Below are 20,735 nucleotides of genomic sequence, written 5' to 3'. Positions count from 1 at the left end.
CAACTCCTAAGAACAGAAGCTGACAAGCCTGCCCAGGCTGTATTCATTTATTACTTTTTTATAGTTAGGCACCTTTTTCTGATTTATAGCCTACATGTTCTCCAGCTGTCTAGACTAAAAATAACAAACAAACCTGTTTTTTAAAATAATCTTTTGTAGGCACTTCATCTACCCTCCAAGTAACCACAAGAGCCTTCTTCTAGAACCTCTTCAACTGATTCCTATCTCTCACCTTGCATGCAGTCTCAAGAGCTGAACATAATATCTCATTGAAGCCTTAAGAATGTCAAGTGGAGATGGATTATTTTATAGTTTAGTTCTGTTTAAACAGCCTGCCATGCTTGCTAACTTTCTTCAGCAGAACACCACCGCTGATGGAGGAGTTAACTATTGCTAATTCTAAATACTTAAGTTGCTCTGATGTAGCATTTCTCTGGACTAAAAATACTGATGTGCAGGGAAAAAAGAAGGAACAAATTGCAGCATTACTCTGCTCCAAAAGGCTTCCCAAATTATAGCCAGTGTTTAGAAATAACTCTTTTGTGGTAAGAAGCATCAGCAATGTTTAAGAACTAATTTCACCTAAGAAAATGCACACCAGATTTTTACAGATTTCACCAGATATGTTCTTTACCTGAGGGTAAGCATCTTCAAATGCTCGATCAGGAGTCATGTGTTTGATAACATCAGCCAAAACTGTATTGACCTCTCGCTTCTGTGTAGCGAAAAATGAAGTTACAAAACACAGTCATGAAACGGGCACAGGAGTCACTGAAAACCAGATGGATAATTTAGTTCCATTTGACAAAGCATCAGCTTTCTATGGAGTTCTAGTTGAGCCAGGAACGTTAGCCACAGCTCCAGTAAATCCTTGCTTAAACCGGTTCATCTGCCATTAAAATAAAAGGATGAAAATCCACAGTGCTGGGGAGTGGTGAAGATTCCTTTGAAGCTTCATCTTTTGTCCCTAATAATCTCTCAGGAAAGCAAATACCTTTTTTTATTCACTACTGAAGTCCTACACATTTATACTGAGTAGACACAGTTTTTCCATTTTTAATACCAAACTGCCAATATAGCCACTCAGTCTGTAGCAGAAAGCCTTCAAAGGAAATTCAGTAATTTTCACGTACCGTGAAATGTCTGCACGTGTACTCCACCCACACTTCTGCACAGTTGATATAATCCTAGAAATACAAGTGTCTTATGATTACCAGTGTGTACAGGATGTTTTGAGCAATACACCTACAAAAATACACTTAAAAAAGTAACTCCTGAGGATTAATGCAGACCTAGAGATCTAGAAGTAATGACAAACCTCCCAAGTTGCTTATGTATGTTTGCAGGGATCATATGAAGATATTACCAGATATTATATTTTTGGCAACTCTGTGTATCTAGAAAAGGTAAATCATGTCATGCTAAGGGTATACTTACTGAACAACTGGCTACAATTTTACCCTAAACCCAGAATCAGCAGTGAAGCAGACCAGACAACAACTCACCTGTGGGTTCTTCAGCTTTGTTATAACCTTCCAGGCTTCATTTAATATTTGAAGGCGATCGTTTTAAGCAGGATCAGCCAACGCCAGGTTTAATCCCAAGGAGCGAAAGAGGAGATGCTGAAAGTTGATGAGATATTTCAAGCTAAAAGCAGAAGATGCATGTCCTTCAAACACTGCTCTAGCAAGTACACTATGCAGAAAGATTTTTTTGGGTCAAACCACCTTTTACTTAAATGAACTTAAATGAAAGTTCTGCAAGCAACTAAGAGAATAAAGAACTCGGTGACAATGAACAGGAATTGTGAAAAATTATACACAAAATGTTACCTTTGGAAATCCAGATTCATCACACTCTTTAATCATGCCAATGAAGTCCATAGATCTTGCAGCAATAAACTCTGCTCTGAACGCTGACATTACTGAATTCAACAGCAAAGCACTACAATGAACACAACACAAATCAATACAGCTCAGCATCAACTACAATTTTGTTGTCCCTTCATTTACATTAATCTGAACCTCTTAGACTAACAACTGTCCAGCATCTATTCTGAATTTTAAGAAAGCGGAAGAAGAAAAAACCCTCACAATTCAAGCTTGAATTGATGAGGAGCAATATTGCGTAACCAAAACAAGAAAATATTAAGCCATCAGATAAGGAAAAGGTAACCCAGCATCTAGAATACTTGCTCCACACAGGGTTTTTGAAGCCATCATTTTGCCAGAAGTTTGCTAGAAAGATCAAGTAAACCAGTAGCACCTGAAACTTTTAGAAACTTACTGTGTCTTTGTAACTACAGTTCAGAAGTATACTTTGGCAGGGAAAAATCTCTGTTGCAATTTTTCTCATTGAATGAAAATATATTTGCATTATAAAAGTCAGATTGCTAGAGGCTGTATTGCTAGGATTAAAGTAAGTCCAAAGAGTCATTATCATGCAATAAGTGCATAACATATTAATGTTATAACTGGCAATGACATATTTAGACATCTATTATTAACCATTTAGATCTTTCCTTGTACTACTATCAAGCCAAAGTTACCAATGGAAGACTGAACTCACTGGATTATGTAAATCCAAGTTCACTGATACTATATGAAACAATATCTGGTATCATTCAAAAGGCAGTTCCTCTGGGCAAGGACAGCCATGAGCTGGCAGAGAAGCTGCCTCATAAAACAGTGTCCTTCACTAGTCTGACACAGACAGTCTGAATATGGGGAAGATTACCACAAGGGGAATTCTATGGAGTTCTTAAAACAGCCCAGCATGCTCTGTGTTTCTGACTGAGCATAGTGGTCCCATTGAAATTTGACTGGAATTTGCATTTTATCATTAGACAAGTACTTCCAGTTCACTAGGTATATGCTTTGCAATACAGAAAAGCAGGCTGTCACTTTTCACTTAAATGGTTGCAATGTAGTTCATGGAAGATACTGAGATTATTTAAATAATTATATACTGATGCCTTTTTGCTTGGTAATATTTTGACAGTCATGAGAAGACATAAAAACTCAGAACTCTGAAAGAAGTAGAGAACTACCATGCTTAACAGATCACCTAAAACCAGATTAGTCAAATTCCTAATAAAAGACATCTCAAAAACATTTATTTTAAAAAACTCATTATACTCAACATTTTGTCCTTCCTTTAAAGGCCAAACAGGCACAAAGAAGAAGCCCCTAGACCATCTTTACAACAAGAAATGCTAAAAGGTGTTTAAAAATAAATTCCACAGAACAAATCAACTCCTATATAAAACTGTTGATACAGCAGAGTACATGGATTACTTTTACTCATATTATACAACAGCATTTTTGCATCACATTTTAAAAATTTCTCTTTCCCCGTACTCCTTAGCTCAGTCACAGAATGCTAATGCTGACATTCCTCATCTAAGTGATTAACATATTTTAGCTCCTTAGCCACAGCAGAACTGGGCTGTGCAGAGCACATCAGAAAAAACAGGTAGCTGAACACTGTCCCAGAACTCAGCCCACCTAGCCAATAAAATGAGCTGAGATGAGCTCATCAGCAGGCCAAATCAGTCACACAGCTCAGAAAGTACCTCCTAAACTTTCAGACCATCTTCCTGAACTACTGACTGAAGGTGATTAGACTGCACACAGACTTCTAGGAGGCATCTGGGATACCCATTTCAATGTTGAAAAAAGTAGCTGCATAAATATTACCATTTTCCAAAGGTGCCAGCTGCTTTACAAAATCCCTTGCAAAATGCATGTATGGGCTGACTAACGAGAAGGAAGGGGAGGAAAACAGAAAAAATGAAGGAAAACCTGGAATCAGACACATGGCTGATGGAGAACATATTACATGTCCTAAACTTTGGCTTAGAAGCCTAAATGCATCAACCAAGTTAATTAAAACTTTCGCTCTACAAGTAATGTACCATATTTTAGAACTGATCTCTGGAAAATAGATGTTCATAATGATGATTTAGCAAGCTACTGGGCAAACAAAAGCTGTACTATGCATCCAAAAAGTTTTTTTTCAAAAGGGAGAGAGAATTTTATTACAGGAACTCATAGGTACTCATTACAGACTTGTGTCCTTTACACTTTGCAATACTTACTTGTTCCCCAGTTTTTTGCATCTCTCCATCATCTCAGTAAGCAGAACCTGGAAAAATTACTTATTAAAATTAGTGCGTAGAGACTCTGCAAATAAATTCAGCTTTAATTACTATAGTGAAGTCTACTAAAAGCTGTTTTAATTACCTACTCAATACATTTCAACAAATCTCGTCTTACCTGTATTTACAACACATGAAAATAACAGTACAGTACAACATAAAAGACACCAACTGGAATAGGTAGAGTGGGATTTTAAGCAAAGCCACCATTTCATGGAAGTCCAATTTGAAATCCTTCAGCCATGCCATTTCTCAAAATAATTACTATTTACCAGCCAGGTCAATTACCTCTGGCAGGAGAGGTGAAGATTACCAACCACAGAATGCAAAACAGACAGACTGAGATTAAAACAGCCCGTTGACTATGTTAAACAATTATGAAGCTACAGTTTACTGAAATAATTTTTATATGACAAGTGATATAAATTATTTATGTGTGACAGAAGAAACTCATGAATTCAGAATAAAAAGATCAAACTATTCGAAGGACAGCAAGAAACAAGCAGGAATACTGCTTATGAATTTAAAGTAGTTTAACTAGAGCCTTGTGGAAATGAATGTTCTTCCTGTATAGAAGAGAGAAAGGCAATTGTCTCAGCTTTTTATATTCACTTTCACACTCACATAAGGACTGAGGGTTTTCTTTTTAACAGGCTAAACTAACTCTTCACCCCAACACTTCCTTTAGTACCCAGCATTACAAGGCTTACTTACCTCAGGAGCATGGTATGCAATACACTGCAAAATCCAGTCTATAGCAGGAGAATAGAGAGTCAAATACAAAGGAATCTCCACACATTGTACTATCAGCTGGTTCTGAACCGTATCCCCATGAATCTGTCAAAATGAAAGACAACAACATGTCACTATGAAAATGTATTTTAAAAGAGCTATGATAAACTGGAGAAAGTTTGTATGTGAATGGAAATTACTACAGACATCACCACAAAGATACACAGATAGTCTGAAGCATTCCTTGCAAGTGGAGGATAATATATGATGTTCATAACATGTATTATTGCAGTATGGAAACATGCTGAATAGAGCAGTTTCAGTTTATGAGAATGTATGTAAAATTTTCCATACTATATCTGGGTCCAGGAACATACCTAAATCTAGATTTAAGAGTGTCAAAGATTTTTTTAATGTATGCAGCAGTTTGTGTAAGGAGTGTATTTATGTGATTTTGCAAATAAAATCCCTATTTGCTTACTTGTTTAAATGTGAGGAGAAAGTCAAAGAAATTTTTGTTAAGGCTTTCTTTGAGTTGTGGTGCCACTTCCATCCCAACCTATATGAAAAAAAGAGAAAGATTTCATGTGCATTTACCACCTACAATTCTTTTTCAACTGCAAGACAAACGTGTTTTCCAGAGGAGTACACCTACCTACATACATCACATCAACAAACAGCACTAAATCATGTGCTTTTCACTATTTCCTGGCTTACTATTATAGGCATGTCCACTCACAACTACTCTGAGGTAGTTACAGCTGTGTTTAAACATGGTTCTCCTAACATCAGCTCCAAGTATCTGCAAGCAGTGAGGAAATCAGTGCCTACCCCAGAGCCAACATTGAAACAGCCTATATTTATTGTATGCAGAGAGCCTTCAGTGAAGAACATCTTAAAAGTCAAAGTTCAAAAATTACTTAAAATCATGTGTATTTATTTCATGGACAGAGTGAAGCAAGGATCTCAAAGGAAATTATGAATATATAGATAGGTTTGGATAAAATGTTGATAAATAATATAAGGTGACGTATAAACACAAGGTCTATGTAGTAAAGCTACAACTGCAAAGCAAACTAATCCATCCAACCAGGACAATTTTCAATAACACAGATTTTAAAATATCAAAAAATAAAAATGTAACATATTATTAAAGAAAAAAAAAAAAAAGAAAGATGCAGAAGTGAATGAGTAACACATTTACACATAAACAAATCCATGTCACCAGTTTAAGGTTGCCCTTTTTTGGGAGTTTTTGGGACTCCTGATCATATGCAATTCTAGCTGCATCACAAAGCAGAGGTAACTAAATTATTAGTTCTAACTGCTCTATCTGATAATTGTGCACCTCTTTTAGCTGTGTCATGAGCAGTAAAAGGTGGACTGTGCATACATACTGTTTCCCAAAAAAACCTTCAGAAACCTTGCACTATGCAGGAGGAATTACTAGACTATGACAAAAAAGCAAACATTATTGTATTTCAAGATTCAAATAAACTAAGCTGCTGATCTCTCAGAGTAAACCAGAGGTTAGCAATTACTTGCAGATGCCAGAATTGACCAGGACACTCCTGAGGAGTACACCAAAAGCATACTGGACAGTTGATTCAAACATAACAGATCCACACTGAACAAACCTGTTGCATTTCATAATGGCAGCAGATTTCTTGCAAGTATTGCTAATTACCAGCCCTACCAGTTATAGCTGAGATATTTGCCACTATTTCAAAACTGTATTTCACAAATATTTTTCCACTATTGACTTTTAAAATCATTTTAGGGTCTCTTCTTGGCTAAGTTTATCTTGGCTGAGCTGTTAAGGTAACTGGAAGAGTAGATGAGAATAAGAACAAAGCCACACTGCACAGTCAGAAAAAAATCCACTGTCTGAACATTTTATCAAGCGGCTCCTCTGTCAAGGAGTTGGCCTGCTCTCTGCCTGCCACATACACTCCAACAGTAGAAGGGAGAAGATAAACATAGGGAAAGTACATGTACTAATTATGAAAAGCAGAACTCAGCAATCAGACAACAGCACGTAGCCTCAAAGACCAAACTCTCCTTCTACTTAGGTCCCTAACATTTTGCCCAACCTAAGGATGAAAAACTAGCATAAGCAGCACATAAAATTATTTTTATTTATTATAAAACACTTAAAAGAAAGATTCCCCATTATTAAGACAAAAGTGGAATTTAATTATTTGGTTTGCTAGAAGGAAGAGACAGGCTGCTGACCACTTCAGATAAAAACAGCAGTTCAAATAAATTCTCCTTTAATGGCAGAGTTAGCTGCAGTAAATCCTTGGTACAGATGTGAAGTGTTAAATGACAGCCTACCCTGCAAAGGTATGCTCTTGCATAGACTGCAACCAGTGGATCTCCAATTCCTCTAATCATGGATGTTAACCGTGGGAGACATTCTGAAATCCCCCTGTTGAGATTTTTCAGAAATGAAAATGAGATTTAACAAGTGCTAACAGAATTAGATCACCTAGAGATAACTTCAGTAGCTGCCTTGTAGATTGAGCATGAATTACAGAAACACCTACCAGTGATGAAGCATATTAGCACAAAACTTATTTCTGAAGTAAAATTTTCTGTGTACAGTAACATGTATCATATACTCCAGTTGCAGTATCTGCCATTAGGAGTAGTGCAGGTAGCCAGGTTGGAAGCTTGGCTTGTAAAAGTCAAACACAACTAAAACACTCCTCTAGTTTGCAGGAACAGCAGAGCTCTAGAAGGGCTGTAATTCAATGTGAAAAAAACATCTGCTTAAAGCAGAACTGCCAGAACTCTTTCTGTGCCTCAGTTTCCCACAGGTCCTCTTTGACCAAGCTGTACTAGTGCCTGGAGATGATGCCCATCAATTTCAGTAAAAGAACTGCTTTTTAGTAGTCATTATAATAGCTATTTGGCTTACAACATTCATTTCTAAGCATAACTGAAAAAGGACAATTACATGTGAAGGAACATGTTCAGCTCAGCAACTCATATGAAAATTCTGAAGCATATGAAGCATAAGACTTTCAATAGATAATAGCTCATCGCTCCTGAACTGTTTCTCCAACTCAGTCTTTAGCAATACAACACATCAATATATTCCTTTTAGTTTTTCATCCCCCTCATCTCAACAATCTTGACTCCCCCTCCAACATCTGAAGCTCCTGGTTTCTAGTATGCAAATATCTAATATGTAAATGCATATCCTGATACATATATTCCAAAATTGTAAAGCACTATTGCATTCCAAATTGTACCACCTGAATTTACTCCATGGCATTCCCACCAAAAACTCCAAAATCCCTCAGTACTGCTTTTCCTCAGACCTATTAAGACCTTATCCACCATTAATCATGGAATTTGCATGCTTAACTCCTGTAATTAGTGCATAAGCCTGTCCAATCACTTCTTTCCCACACTTCACATTCACTCTTACGTTTTAGATAGGAACTTATTGCACTTCAGTATTGCTGCTTCCACGTAGCTAAAATGAAGCCAAGTTAAGGAGTAAAACTAAGATTCATGGCACTTAAAATTACAAAACCAAACTTATATACCAAATACATATTGAACAAAGTATTTCAAGGCCTTCTGTAACTAATCTCACCACATTTTGTTGATTTTTATTATTTATCTAAAAGATTTTTAATGTTTCCCAAGTTCTCACACATCAGCTCTTATCACTGCTGGGCTGTTCACAGACAGGAATTCAGCACTCAGTTTGCTAGGAAACATGACTCAAAATTAGAAGTAAAACATACTGCCTGAAACAAAACAAAGTCAGTATAAACATCAAATTGCTGTGGATTTTATTGAAACAAACATGTTCATTTTTTGCCAAGTCTGTTAAAAACCTGCAGACTCCAAAAGTCTGATTTGACAAGGATACAATCTGGGAATGAGTTCTCTGATTGAAGCAATCTTGAAAAACCAGTTTAAGCAAGTTTCTTTAGCAGTATCATTGACACACTCTGGAGAAAAATTATCTGGAGAAAAAAAACAACCAACAACCCAGAAACAGTTACATTATTTCTAGCAACAAGTTACTTTTCATTATAGGTCTAAAATCATATTCACTTTCAACAAGAAATTAAGTGCACCACAATAATCCAGGCAATATCTATTTGATTCTCAGCTCTCTCTTGCAGCAGTAAGAGCCAAGTACACAGAGCAAGAGGTAACTAGAGCTTCCATCTTGCACTGAGTAACATTTCAGAAGCTGAAATCAAGCACTCAAAGCTAATCTCAGATTTGCTACCTGGAAATCTAATCTCTGCCTTCCCTCAAAAGTAGAAATAATAATAAAAAAACAACAACCTATAACAAATTGTAAAAAGAATCTATAAAAAATACGTGTATAAAAATCTGTAACAAATGCATACATATAAAGGGTATTATAAGCACTCAAACTCTTTACTTTAAAAGGGTAATATAATTTTTAAAGAGTATTATTTAAAACTATATTGAAAGAAGCAGGAAATATTAAACACTGACAGAACAATTGTTTTTGCATGCTAAACATCTAACACTGCAGCACAGTTACCTCCTCATGAGCTTTGGGACTATTTGTGTCAGCTGCCAGCAGGAAAACGCTGCCACCCTGGGGTGGAACAGATGGGTTATGGGGACAGTGCTCTGGTCAGACAGGCATGCAGTTGCATGGATAACTGCCTCCTCTTCCTCTAGATTGCAAGGAACAGGTTGCCAAAATAGCTTTCTTGGGATCAATTCAGGTCTCAGTCAAGATGGTTGGGAAGGATGAGTCCTTCTTCTGTCAGCGTTAAAGCTACTCAAGCAGCTTCTGCTGTGAATGTCTACTTATAAACTCCTAGTGGAACAGGTTTAAAACACCAGTGCTCTCCCTCCCTGCCTCCGAAAGGTGAGAAGCTCCTGTTCCACAATCAAGTTTCCCACTTCCCAGACTAGAGAGCCACAGGCCAGATACTGAGTACAGGCAGATGTTCTTTCTCACCCAGGGCTACAGTTGTTCTCGTCCAAGCCTGTTTTACTTAGTTGCCATGGGACAAACATGGAGTTTGGGCCTGAAATCCCCAGGGGTTCCCACTGCCATGCACAGCAAGCACAGCACAGATTTTCCTTCTCTTCCTCCCACTTTATAGCTGAATGGGAAAATCCCACCAACAATGCTCCCAGCAGCCAGGTAGCTGCAGCATGAGCTCAGCTCTCCAGAACAGGGGTAACTCTGCTAGTATTTGACATGCTGTGAGAACTGTTTGCTTTCATTAACGGTTACAAGAACAGTTTATCAAAGCTGAAGCAACCAAATACCAGGTTTTTTTATCTAAGTTTATTTAAAATTTAAATATTTGCTGGTTTCAGGCTTCTAGATCAAATTCTATGGACTTAACTGTAACCTACTGGTACTGTTGCACTGCCAGCCACAGAGTAAGGTTTTCTATTTCAAGGACGTGCACTTAATACACTCCAAATTGCAAGGAAAAGCCCTTATTTCAATTGAATGTTTTGGTACCTTCCTAGAGAAGTACTTCCATATACACTTGTACTGTAAAAATTATATCAAATTAAACTTTTACATTATGCTAGAACTTCAAGTGAAAAAATTAAAAGAGCCCAATTTAGAAAGTTTATATTGGCAGCCTGCTGCTTTTTTGAAAATTGCTCCCTAATTAAAGCAAAACTGCCAACAGTTTCAAATGCGGCAACAAAAACATCTATTTACCAAAAACTGAGACTCTCAGCTTTGTCTGTGCATTCTTCACAATTAAAATGTAAACTTGCATAAACACTATGGATGGTAAAAGCTGTAAGCAATGGATTTTACTCTGTTAAAAACTAAAAATTACTACATGCAAATCAGAACTTTTTTCATGGGAAGCAAAGCAGCCTGGGTCCTGTTTAACCTTGCTCAAATTAGTTTGGACATGACTTTTCACAGGAACTCAGAAGGAACAAACACAAAGTTACCTGGCAAAGGAACACGATTGTCCACGCACATTGACAGGATTCTTTCATACACCAGTTTCCCTTTAAAAATAAATAAATAAATAAATCATAATGAACTGTAAAACACAAAATGTCAATACAAAGGTTCTCCCTCTAACATCCCCTGACACGAGATGAAAACATTTCCCAGAACACCGACAGGCTGCTGCCCTCTAGTGAGGCTGAAACGTTAAGTCTGAATTCAGCACTTCACCTTCTACAAAAGATTTCTCTGGCTCCCCTCGGTGCAGAGGTAGCACACAGGTCAGATTCCTGCAGGAAAAGACAGCTGGTGTCCTGTCTTTGCTGAGTTTGGATATTGCGTTATCTTCAGCAACTTCCAGTAAGTAGGAAAGAACACAAAAAGGAAGCAAGATCGGAAAAAAACAACTGGATCTATGTCATAGCACATCCTGCTAAACATGAAAATACCCTTCAACTTTGAATACTGTTGTAAATTTTTTCCATAACCTGGCAGAAAACCAAGAGAATCACATGCAGGGGCTGATAACTTCACTTAAAGGGTCATTTAAAAACAATAATAATAGATTAAACAATTTAGTAACTACATTTTGATGACTTCATAGTCCCTATTCAGCTAAAGAAAACTTTCTGTCTTCCAATACAAGTAGAATGAATCATTGAGTCAAGAGGCTACCCAAATGGAAATATTTTCATAATAATGACAATGTGGTTTAAATTTCAAAATGCAGGGATCATTATTTTTGCCCAAGGCTTTGTTTGAGATATTTACTAACATATAAACCATAGACCTATGCTTTTATTTTTATTTTAAAGACTTCACTCATAAGAGTTTTTGAACAACTGTATACCACATTTATACCACTGGTGTCCAAATGTTTTATGTTAGAAATATTCTGTGTTAAAACTGAGAGTAATTTCAGAGCTTTTTCAATAAATTTGATGTTTTAAATAATTACAAAATCTAATTTAATCTTGTTAACAATTATGTAGTAAGTCTGGCACATTAGGACACTTACCAAAAGTATCAAGGATATCTGTAATTAATACAAATTTACTTGGATAAAACTGGATTACTGTTGTGTCTGAAAGAAGTTTAGAACACTAAGAAAAAAAAAAAAGAAAAAAGAAACATTTTTAGAGCACATTGTAAGTTCCTGATTTTACTCCAGACAAGCTGGAACAGATTGATATCTACAGAAGGAAAGAACTAATATAAAGAACTATCCAGCTAAAAGCACAAGAATCTGTAGCCCAACACATTGTAGCACATTCTGTATTTTTCAGGTTATTCTTCATTTCCAGCAGAGCCAGTCACACATCTGTTTTTCCTTTACACTAGTTAACCTACAATGCAGGATTTCAGATCTGCCAATTTAGTTCTAGTATCTCAGAGCTCAAGTCCAGATAGAAACCATTTATTATATGAATTCAACATACAAGAAGGAATGAGTGTATTATAAAGACATTTAATTAAGCTATACTTTGTTTTCCAAAGTGGTGCAAAGCCTGCAGACTAAACTGCAGCCAAAAACTTTGTCACAGAGAATCAACTTCCACCTGAAGAAAACAGGCAGATGACTGACTGGGAGAGAAATCCTCCTCCTCCTCCCTGTGTGAGCCAAACACAACTTTGAGTCTTTTGTGGTCTCTATTTAAGACTGCCAAGTACAGTACCTCTGTCCTTTCTCTCCTTCATAACTGGGGGGAGTAGCCCCCCAATACTGGCCCACGACACAGGAGATAATTCTTCAATCTCAGTGGAGTAAATAAAAGTTCAAGTTTTCATTACAAGCCAAAAATCCAGGAATCAAATCAGATCCCCCAAAAGACTGCCTTGTTTAAACAAGAAAATAATTATATTAGAAGATTATTAAACACACAGTCTTTTTGCTTTTTTCTTCATGGAGGAAGCCAAGAGTGCAACCAAAGAGAGCATTAACATCTCACAACCACAGCAGGACCTTCCCTGCTGAGTGGCAAGTCAGTTGGCTCCACAGAAAGGTATTCCAGCAGCTGTTTAGCACTTTACACACACCACGAACACTGACCACTCTTCTAGAGCTCACATAGATAATCAACTTACTTCAGCTTACCCTAAGTTGCTTAGCTTACTCCATCTTGACAAGTAAAGTATCTTGTAAAAAGACACTTGAGAAATACGTTATAAATTCAAAGCCTGCCTTAACAACCAGAACTCTTCTGACACTTCAAAATCTAAAAAACTCATAGAGAATGAAGGTTCCATCCCTAATGTCCAAATGAAACAACTTGTGTAATTTCATCCTTAGTTCCTAAGATAATTCTGGCATCCAAACTAAAATAGTTTTTTCTAGCTCACTGTACATTTCTGAAAATGTCAACCAAAAAAATGGCCACACTTACTCCTCCTATTTTACACTATAATAATGAGTATGATCTTTGTATCTATTCACAGCTTGATGTCAAGGAAACAGCTCCATTCTTTAAGAGGATACAACATTCTTTAAATTCTTATTTACTAGGAAGAATCACAACACTGGAAGTCAGGTTTGTACCCTATCCTGCATTATAAATATAAAATTATTAATAGTTAGCTATAGTCTCCTTTATGAAAGATTTTTTAAATTATCTTAATTACCCAAACACTATTCCATTCTTACCCAGGCTCTCAGTTAATGCTGAACATCTGCAGCGTGAAGTTCAAATGCAAAGTTAACAACACAGACAACACTTGGACATAAACAGATGCAATTTTTATACCACTTTCCTAAAAGAAAACACTAAATCCCATCTTAGAAACTATATTCAAAATCATTTGTGAAACCATTTGTAAAAGAAGATATTTAAGTATTAATGCATATATTATCTCTGCATGTCAGACACAGTATATTTATACATGTATTAATGCACAGTAAGTCTGTGTCCCTTTTCTCCTCCTCCAGATTTTTAATATTGTATTTTCTTTCACCAAGATACTCACAATTCATAATGTTTAATTTGTGTTTTTTTTAAAGAATAGTGCTGATTTAATAGTATTACAACAAAACATTAGTCACTCTAAGGCACATAATTTTCTATTGTCCTTTCATTTGTTTCATTTCCTTTATTGTCTTTACTACAATTTAAGCTGAAATTACTGCAAACAGTTTTTACAAGAGTATCCAGCATGAAAAAAAAAATAATCCTGACTTTATATAACCACGCTTGATGATTACCAGCATTACATCAGTTTTACAGCTTTTAAGGATGTCATTATCTCCTCTGTTCTCTGATGAACTCTGCCTCTGATCTTTTTATAAAGGCCAAGCCAAACGAGCATTTTATTGTCCTATTCCACCCCACCCCCCTCACAGCTCATCACCCCAAATAAACTAGACGAAGACTGTGGAGAAGTTCATTAAAAACAAAACAACCCAAACACTTAAAAAATCTGGTGGTGCTTTTTGTATGCTGGTAGGGTCCTAAATAAGATTATTCAGCTGCCTTAGTAAGTCTAGATGAGGAGAACACTGACTTTCAAAAAGCCATTCTCGTATGGCAGGTGAGGGGCAAGGGGGTAGAGAAGGATGAGGAAAGAAAAGGGAAACCACATGTCCTAGAAAGAGCTGAAATGACTGCGTGTTATTTTTTAATAATGATTCTTAAGCAGATGACATTTCCACATCTGCCATTTGGCCACTCTCTTGAATGTGAACTCCCTCCCACATACCCTAGTAAAAATCAATATATAACAACAGATTTGAAAATCTAACTGTTGTCCGAAGTCACAAAACTGAAATAATTTTGTTTCAGTGAAGAACAGAAGAAAATAGTAGAAAAAAATCTAAACAAATAACAGAAACCCATCCATCCCCAATAAAGAAATTGGGCAAACCAAACCACCAAACTCATCAGTTCTGTGGAGAGCAAAAATGTAAAACTGACCTGGATGACTATTTTCAGAGCTTTTACTTTCTGATCAGAGGACCAAGCATCCTTCAGAGACTGGTTCAGTTCTTCAATTCGGTTCATGTAATCCTGCTGAGTCAGATTCAACAGCTCTTTCTGGGACCCCTGGCAAGAAAACATAAGTCTACTAAACAAGAGAGGAAGTGAAGGAAGGAGAATGCTGTTATTACAGAGTGAAAACGCTGGGGGGGAAGAGAAGCCAACAAAACTTATTACACAATTACCTAATTTTCCATTCTTTGCAGCATCAATACTGCAGGTGTTTGGCACAGGAGTGCAACACAAGTGCTTTGGTTTTCAAGAGAGATACATGCTGGTACCCAACTTCATGGCATCATTAGTATTCTACTTATGGCATAATTAGTACACTATACATAAGCACACTAGCACCTATGTAGAAGCAGAATCAGACAGAAATGAGACGTTTTGCCAGCAAGGTCCTAAAACTTTGTTGACAGCAAGAAAAATCCAGCTGTGCTTCACCCTCAGTAAGAAAAAACTGTCTTCATTTCATGCTCAGCACTGGAGCATTCCTGTGATCTTTTTTCCAGAAGATCTTACCAACCTTCTAAAAAGATTACATATCAAAAATAAACTAGTGAAACACTGGAAGCAGAAATAATTGTTCAAGCTTCAGAACCAAACTGGCACAGGAACAGAGTGACTATAAATGCATTTAGAAAAATCAGAAAATGGTTCTGGCGAGTTTTCTGTCGAAGTATCAGCAACATCAAAAACTACCTTCAGGACTAGTTTTAAAAAAACAAACATCAGTAGAAGCAATCACAGATGAAGAGATAAAATAAACACAAATGCAATTAAGAGTTTCACAAAAGGTTACGTATTTCCTTAGGAAAGGTACTTCATTTTTCTACTACAATAATCCAATCCTTTTTTAGTGATATGCAGCTCCTAGAAGTGTGCTGGCTCAGCCCACGAGCAACCTGAAATTAGTTAAGTGGCAGAGCCCTATGGAAAGCGCATCTTTATCTAAATGCTTTATGCAGCATGCAGAATCAGGACCTTTTAAAAGGTGTAATAAAAAGATTTTTATTTCACTTCTAAGATTAAGATGCAACTGGATCAGAACACTTTCTCACCTCTTCCAGATCATCCAGTTCTTCTAACCTTGTCCTCACTTTTTCAGAAACTGCTGAGCCAGCATTTGTAGCTTTTCCTGGGAAGAATTACATGTTTGAGTTTCTTTAACATTTAAACACTCAGGACTTTTAAAGAGAAACAAGCCTGAAGGAGCTTGGCAGACTCTGACAACTAGACAGCTTCCCTGACAGAAGGCAAGTGGTGTGATCTATTCGTTGACTATTCCTGAAGACACACAATTGAATGTACCTACAGTTTGTTCACTCTGAACAGGGAATTACAAGTAAGCAAAACTGAATATAAATGGATTTTCTTGTAAGTTTTTATGGTAGGCAAAGAACCACTGGATAGAACCACAGGATAATTTAAGTTAGAAAAGCCCTACAGAGGTCTGTGTCCAACTAACCTCCTCAAAGCAGGCTCAGTTTTGAAGTTGGAAGAGGTTGCACAGTTATATCCAGTCATTCTAAAAGTATCTAAGGATGGAGATGTCACATGTTCCCTGAACATCTTGTTTCAGTGTTTGATAATTTTCACTTCAAAGAAGTATTTCACTTCATTGCAGAAGCTGAAATGCTGCATGTTTACTCATATATTAAGATTCTGTTTTACTATGCAATCAGCTATGCTCACCTAGCATGGATTTGCTTTGCTAGAAAACACACTAAAATATTTAACATTTGGTTCTTTTTTTGAACACTGGGCATATCCTTGAAATATTTCACTTGCATGTAAAGAGGACAACGGAACAAGTTCCTAAGGGACTTATTTGCTTTTCCTTCCAGCAAGCAGAAGAGATGATGAACATGGTCCTCAAAACATCATTACTCTCTTTAAATGGAAGCAAGTGTTAACCTACAGTGGAAAGGAGTGAATTTCGTTTCCTCCTACAACATGTAATCGCAAATTCATCAGCCTACAGAAATACAGGAGAAGGCGGCTGAATGGTTTGTTTTCAACAACCATTGTAAGTAAAAATTCAGCAGAAGTCTTATTCACAAAATCAGAGATCCAACCACATGTCAGAGCAGGGGAGGACACAAAAACACATTTCAAGTATTTTTTACCACAAACCTGTCACTGAACCCCACCTGAAGTAAAACCTGTTGCTGTTAGAGAAACTGCTTACCTTTTTCTGAGCCCATGTACAGATTCTGTGAAGAAACAGCAAAAGCAGACTTTTAGAAAACACCTACTCACTAGAATTCCAAGAATGCACGGGGTAATTACACTGCTAATTAAGCCTCTAATCATACAGAAGTAGACGAAAGACCAAAAGTTATTTGTACTGTTACAAAAAAGAGAAAGCGAAGATTTCTAAGTGTCAACAGACTTTTGGACTCAGCTCCAGAATAATCACTACAAGTCAGAGCTTGTGCTACAGCTTTCTGTTGAAACTGAAATTTAGGAGGACCAGTATTTACTCATGAAATAATTACAAAATGGTCACATCCAAAATCCATTACATTTCCAGTACAAATAAATAAAACCAGAGCTGTCACTTACAATAGAAAGCTTCTCTGTTGTTGTGTATCTAGCAAGGATTTCACTACGTTTGCTTGACCATGGCTCAAAGTCACTTCCCACTGCTGAGCTGTCATCTTTGTCCCGTTTCTTTCGTGCACCATCCTACAAGGACAGTACAAATGCAAATGTTAAATACGCATCTGGAAAAAAAGGAGAAAGATGATAAAGTTCAACTTAATGGTTGACTGAATTAGTGCTAACTAATCCTTCCAAAAGTTCCAATACTAAAAAAGAATTCCATATTTAAATAAATGTCACCACGAGCCAGACAAACATAGATAAATTTAAAAAAATTACATTATTCTATTAATACAGTATGTTTCCTATTTGCATTAATTTCCTAGCTGGTGAGACAAATATATTCTCTCCAGGGCTGGCTTTCTAGTTTTGTTTTGGGTCTTTAAAAAATAATTTATTTAAGATCACTTTTCCCCAGTGTTACCATGGTAGCAGTAGTAGGGACAGGATCTGCAGCTGCTGCAAATAATGACAAGGGGTCGGTACCATCCAATACACTGCTCAGTGGATCCACCATAGAACTAGAAGAAGAAGAAGAGGTAGAAGAAGTACTCCCTTTCCGGTTTGTTTTCTTGGTCTTGGATTCAGTAACCTAAAAGACAAGTTCAAAGCCAGTAAACAAAAAGGCTTTCTCTTGCCCTTTAATAAATCATCAAAACATGTGGCACCTAAGTTGTGCTGTTGCAATGAGAGCAATGAGACCAACCAAAGGAACTCTTTAAATCAAGGATCAGCATATAAATTGAAGCACTTCCTTTTCCCCAGAATCTGGAGGCACTCTTCAATAGCATTTCCTTTCCTTTTTTGTTTTCCCCTCCAGTTCTAAGTTTACAGAACTATAACCACCACCATTCTAAATTTCTTTCTAGTATCCTTCCTCTATTTTACTGTTTTTCTCCTGCCTCTCCAACCTCCTTCTTTTTGTTTGATTTCTTCTGCCAGTCTCATCTTTACTTTTCTTGTACAATACTTGAGCCCAGAACATCAAATCCACTCTTGAGGCCTCTGTCTTATCTCCCTACTGACCTTCCTGAGTAGACACTGCTGCCCATTTATCATTCGTTAGTGTATGACTATCATGTCTTTGAAGCTGGATTCTTTTGCACACTTTTTAAAAGCCTCTCATACATTAAAGAAACTATAAAAGTTTCAAAGCATCCAGCTGACTGGAAGTTAACTCACAAACAAATCTTACATCAAGCAATTATGCAGGCTATTTGTAAGGCAACACTTTGATTTTACACATATCCATTATTCAGCATTTAATGCAGCCAAGAAAAGCCACAAGTTGGAACGCTGTATTTGTCTGAAGACGACTGCTCTTGACATGTAAGAGCACCAGAAAATTTCTGTGAAGGACAGAAGGAATAAACCTTGATGCCTCTAAGTTAACAGGCCACCAACATAGAGAGCAACCTCAGTAGTACCACACCAACTTCAAAGCCTTTTAATTTTAAAGGAATGGAAGAAAGATGAGGAACACAATCAGTTTAAATCACATTTGTTTTCCAAAAGTACAAATAGGAACTCACTGTAATTGGCTTCAGTGGATGGTAATCACCAAAATCCAAGGGTACAGATTCCAGTTTGCACACTTCAGATTCTGAAACATAGTTTCTTGGTCTCGAATGCCTTAACAAGTAAAAGGGAAATTATATATATATGGATACAAATAATCACGTACTTACAGACTGAGAAACATATCCTCTGTCTAGAGATACAGAAGTATTTACAAAAAGAAATGCATTTGAAAAAAAAGTCAATGTAAAGGCAAAAATTTATCTACTGAGTTACATAATCTATTTCTACCTGCTCACTATATACATAATAAAAGTTGCAAAAGCCAAATTATAAGAAAAAAACCTATCAGTACATATATGATTACACTGTGGATAAGTGGATAAAAGCCTTGTCTTGCCTATGGAAATTATGTCATTAAGTGAAATACATCACAAAAATACATGTACTTTAGGTTTTACTTTGAATCTAATATTAAGAGAGAACTGTAAGAACTATGGCCTCCATCTCTAATTAAAAAAATCCTTGATGCCAAAAAAGGACATAAAGTATTTGAATAAAACAACATTGCCACTAATAACTAAAATACTAATACACTAATTTACCAATCACAGCTTAAAGATACTGCTCTTTTAAAAAACAGACCATTCATTTTGGCTTTAATTGCTTAAATATAAATATATACTTATATTTCAAAAGGGGTTTTAAAACATGTTTGACCATGTAGTAAGGCAAAAAAGAGGGATTAAAACTTCCCTGACCAGCACCAGATGAGTTTCAAGAGAGATGTAGGAGTTATAAATGCTTTCTAGTGTCTCTGACAACACATCAATATAATGAATTAATTTCTTTTAACTGCATGGACTAGTAGTAATGTTTAAATAGGGACATTAAAAAATAAAAATTAAGCATTAATTTATGGTTGTACCACTCTGGGGAGAAACTTTGACATACAGTGACACACAGCAGAGCAAGAGTCCAGTGAAATCCATGCCCTTGTTTCCTTGATCTTCAGCTCCTTTTTTTTATACTTCAATAGTGTCTCTAATTTACTGTTATCCCATGAGTCGATTATTCTCTTTTCTCACTTGCTTCATGGGTTATTTAAGATTTGGACAAAAAATCTTCCAGACAAACTCTGCCTAATTATAGCATTCCTATCACTGTTAGAGTTCTTGATTTCCATGCCTCTCCTGTGACCATGCATATACAGGGAAAACTTTCTGACAACCTAATGATCTAATTTGGTCTAATTGGTGCATATTACTTTTCCTGGCTCCACATCAGTTTGTGGATTACCAGAAACTAGTGTTATTATTATCTAGTAACCAGATTTGTAGTTTGATCATGACTATAACCCATCAGTCACATCAAAACCAGCAAGTTCGGTACATTCAGTGTGTTAAAAGAACATTAACCTCAGGAGAAAAGGCCTCTCAGAAACAGAAAATCAGCTCATTTGTAAACAAGAGCAGGCTTGGAGAAAAATGAGCTATTAACATATTTTCCTTTCCTCCGCCATCAGAAGAGCACCCCTTTTATCCTTCCTTCCCATAAAAACACCAGACGGTAATTCCATGTCCTGCAGCCTCCACAGCCGCACACCACATTTTCCTGTAGAAACACTGCATGTCGCTAGAAGCTGACTCAGCCCCTTCGCTTCAGTTTGCAGCCCCTAAACACCGTGTCTGCCTCTGAAGAGCCCGACAGACCCGGCAGCAGCTGCACCGCCCCCCGGCGCTCCGGCCCTCAGGCCGCGCGGCGCCCGCAGGCCCAGCCCAGGGCTCCCCCGCAGCTGCCA

General features: G+C 36.9%; 1 protein-coding gene across 1 annotated transcript in view; it reads right to left on the bottom strand.

Moving 5' to 3' along the window:
- Positions 1-20,735, bottom strand: part of LOC104393713 (chromosome unknown open reading frame, human C16orf62) — a 50,966-nt gene that overhangs the window by 29,690 nt on the left and 541 nt on the right. The window contains 18 exon segments of the mRNA XM_010003228.1: positions 635-715; positions 1,134-1,187; positions 1,506-1,622; positions 1,833-1,944; positions 4,100-4,146; positions 4,874-4,996; positions 5,373-5,450; positions 7,229-7,322; positions 8,331-8,378; positions 8,784-8,880; positions 10,841-10,900; positions 11,860-11,944; positions 14,747-14,875; positions 15,871-15,947; positions 17,001-17,025; positions 17,378-17,500; positions 17,841-18,008; positions 18,949-19,048. Coding sequence (XP_010001530.1) covers positions 635-715; positions 1,134-1,187; positions 1,506-1,622; positions 1,833-1,944; positions 4,100-4,146; positions 4,874-4,996; positions 5,373-5,450; positions 7,229-7,322; positions 8,331-8,378; positions 8,784-8,880; positions 10,841-10,900; positions 11,860-11,944; positions 14,747-14,875; positions 15,871-15,947; positions 17,001-17,025; positions 17,378-17,500; positions 17,841-18,008; positions 18,949-19,048 — 1,618 coding nt within the window.

The sequence above is a fragment of the Chaetura pelagica genome, unplaced genomic scaffold (genome assembly GCF_000747805.2).
Source record: "Chaetura pelagica isolate M959 unplaced genomic scaffold, ChaPel_1.0 scaffold138, whole genome shotgun sequence".
In the NCBI taxonomy this organism is placed as follows: domain Eukaryota; kingdom Metazoa; phylum Chordata; class Aves; order Apodiformes; family Apodidae; genus Chaetura; species Chaetura pelagica.
The sequence above is the reverse complement of the archived record's forward strand: the minus strand, read 5'-3'. Positions and strand labels throughout refer to the sequence as shown.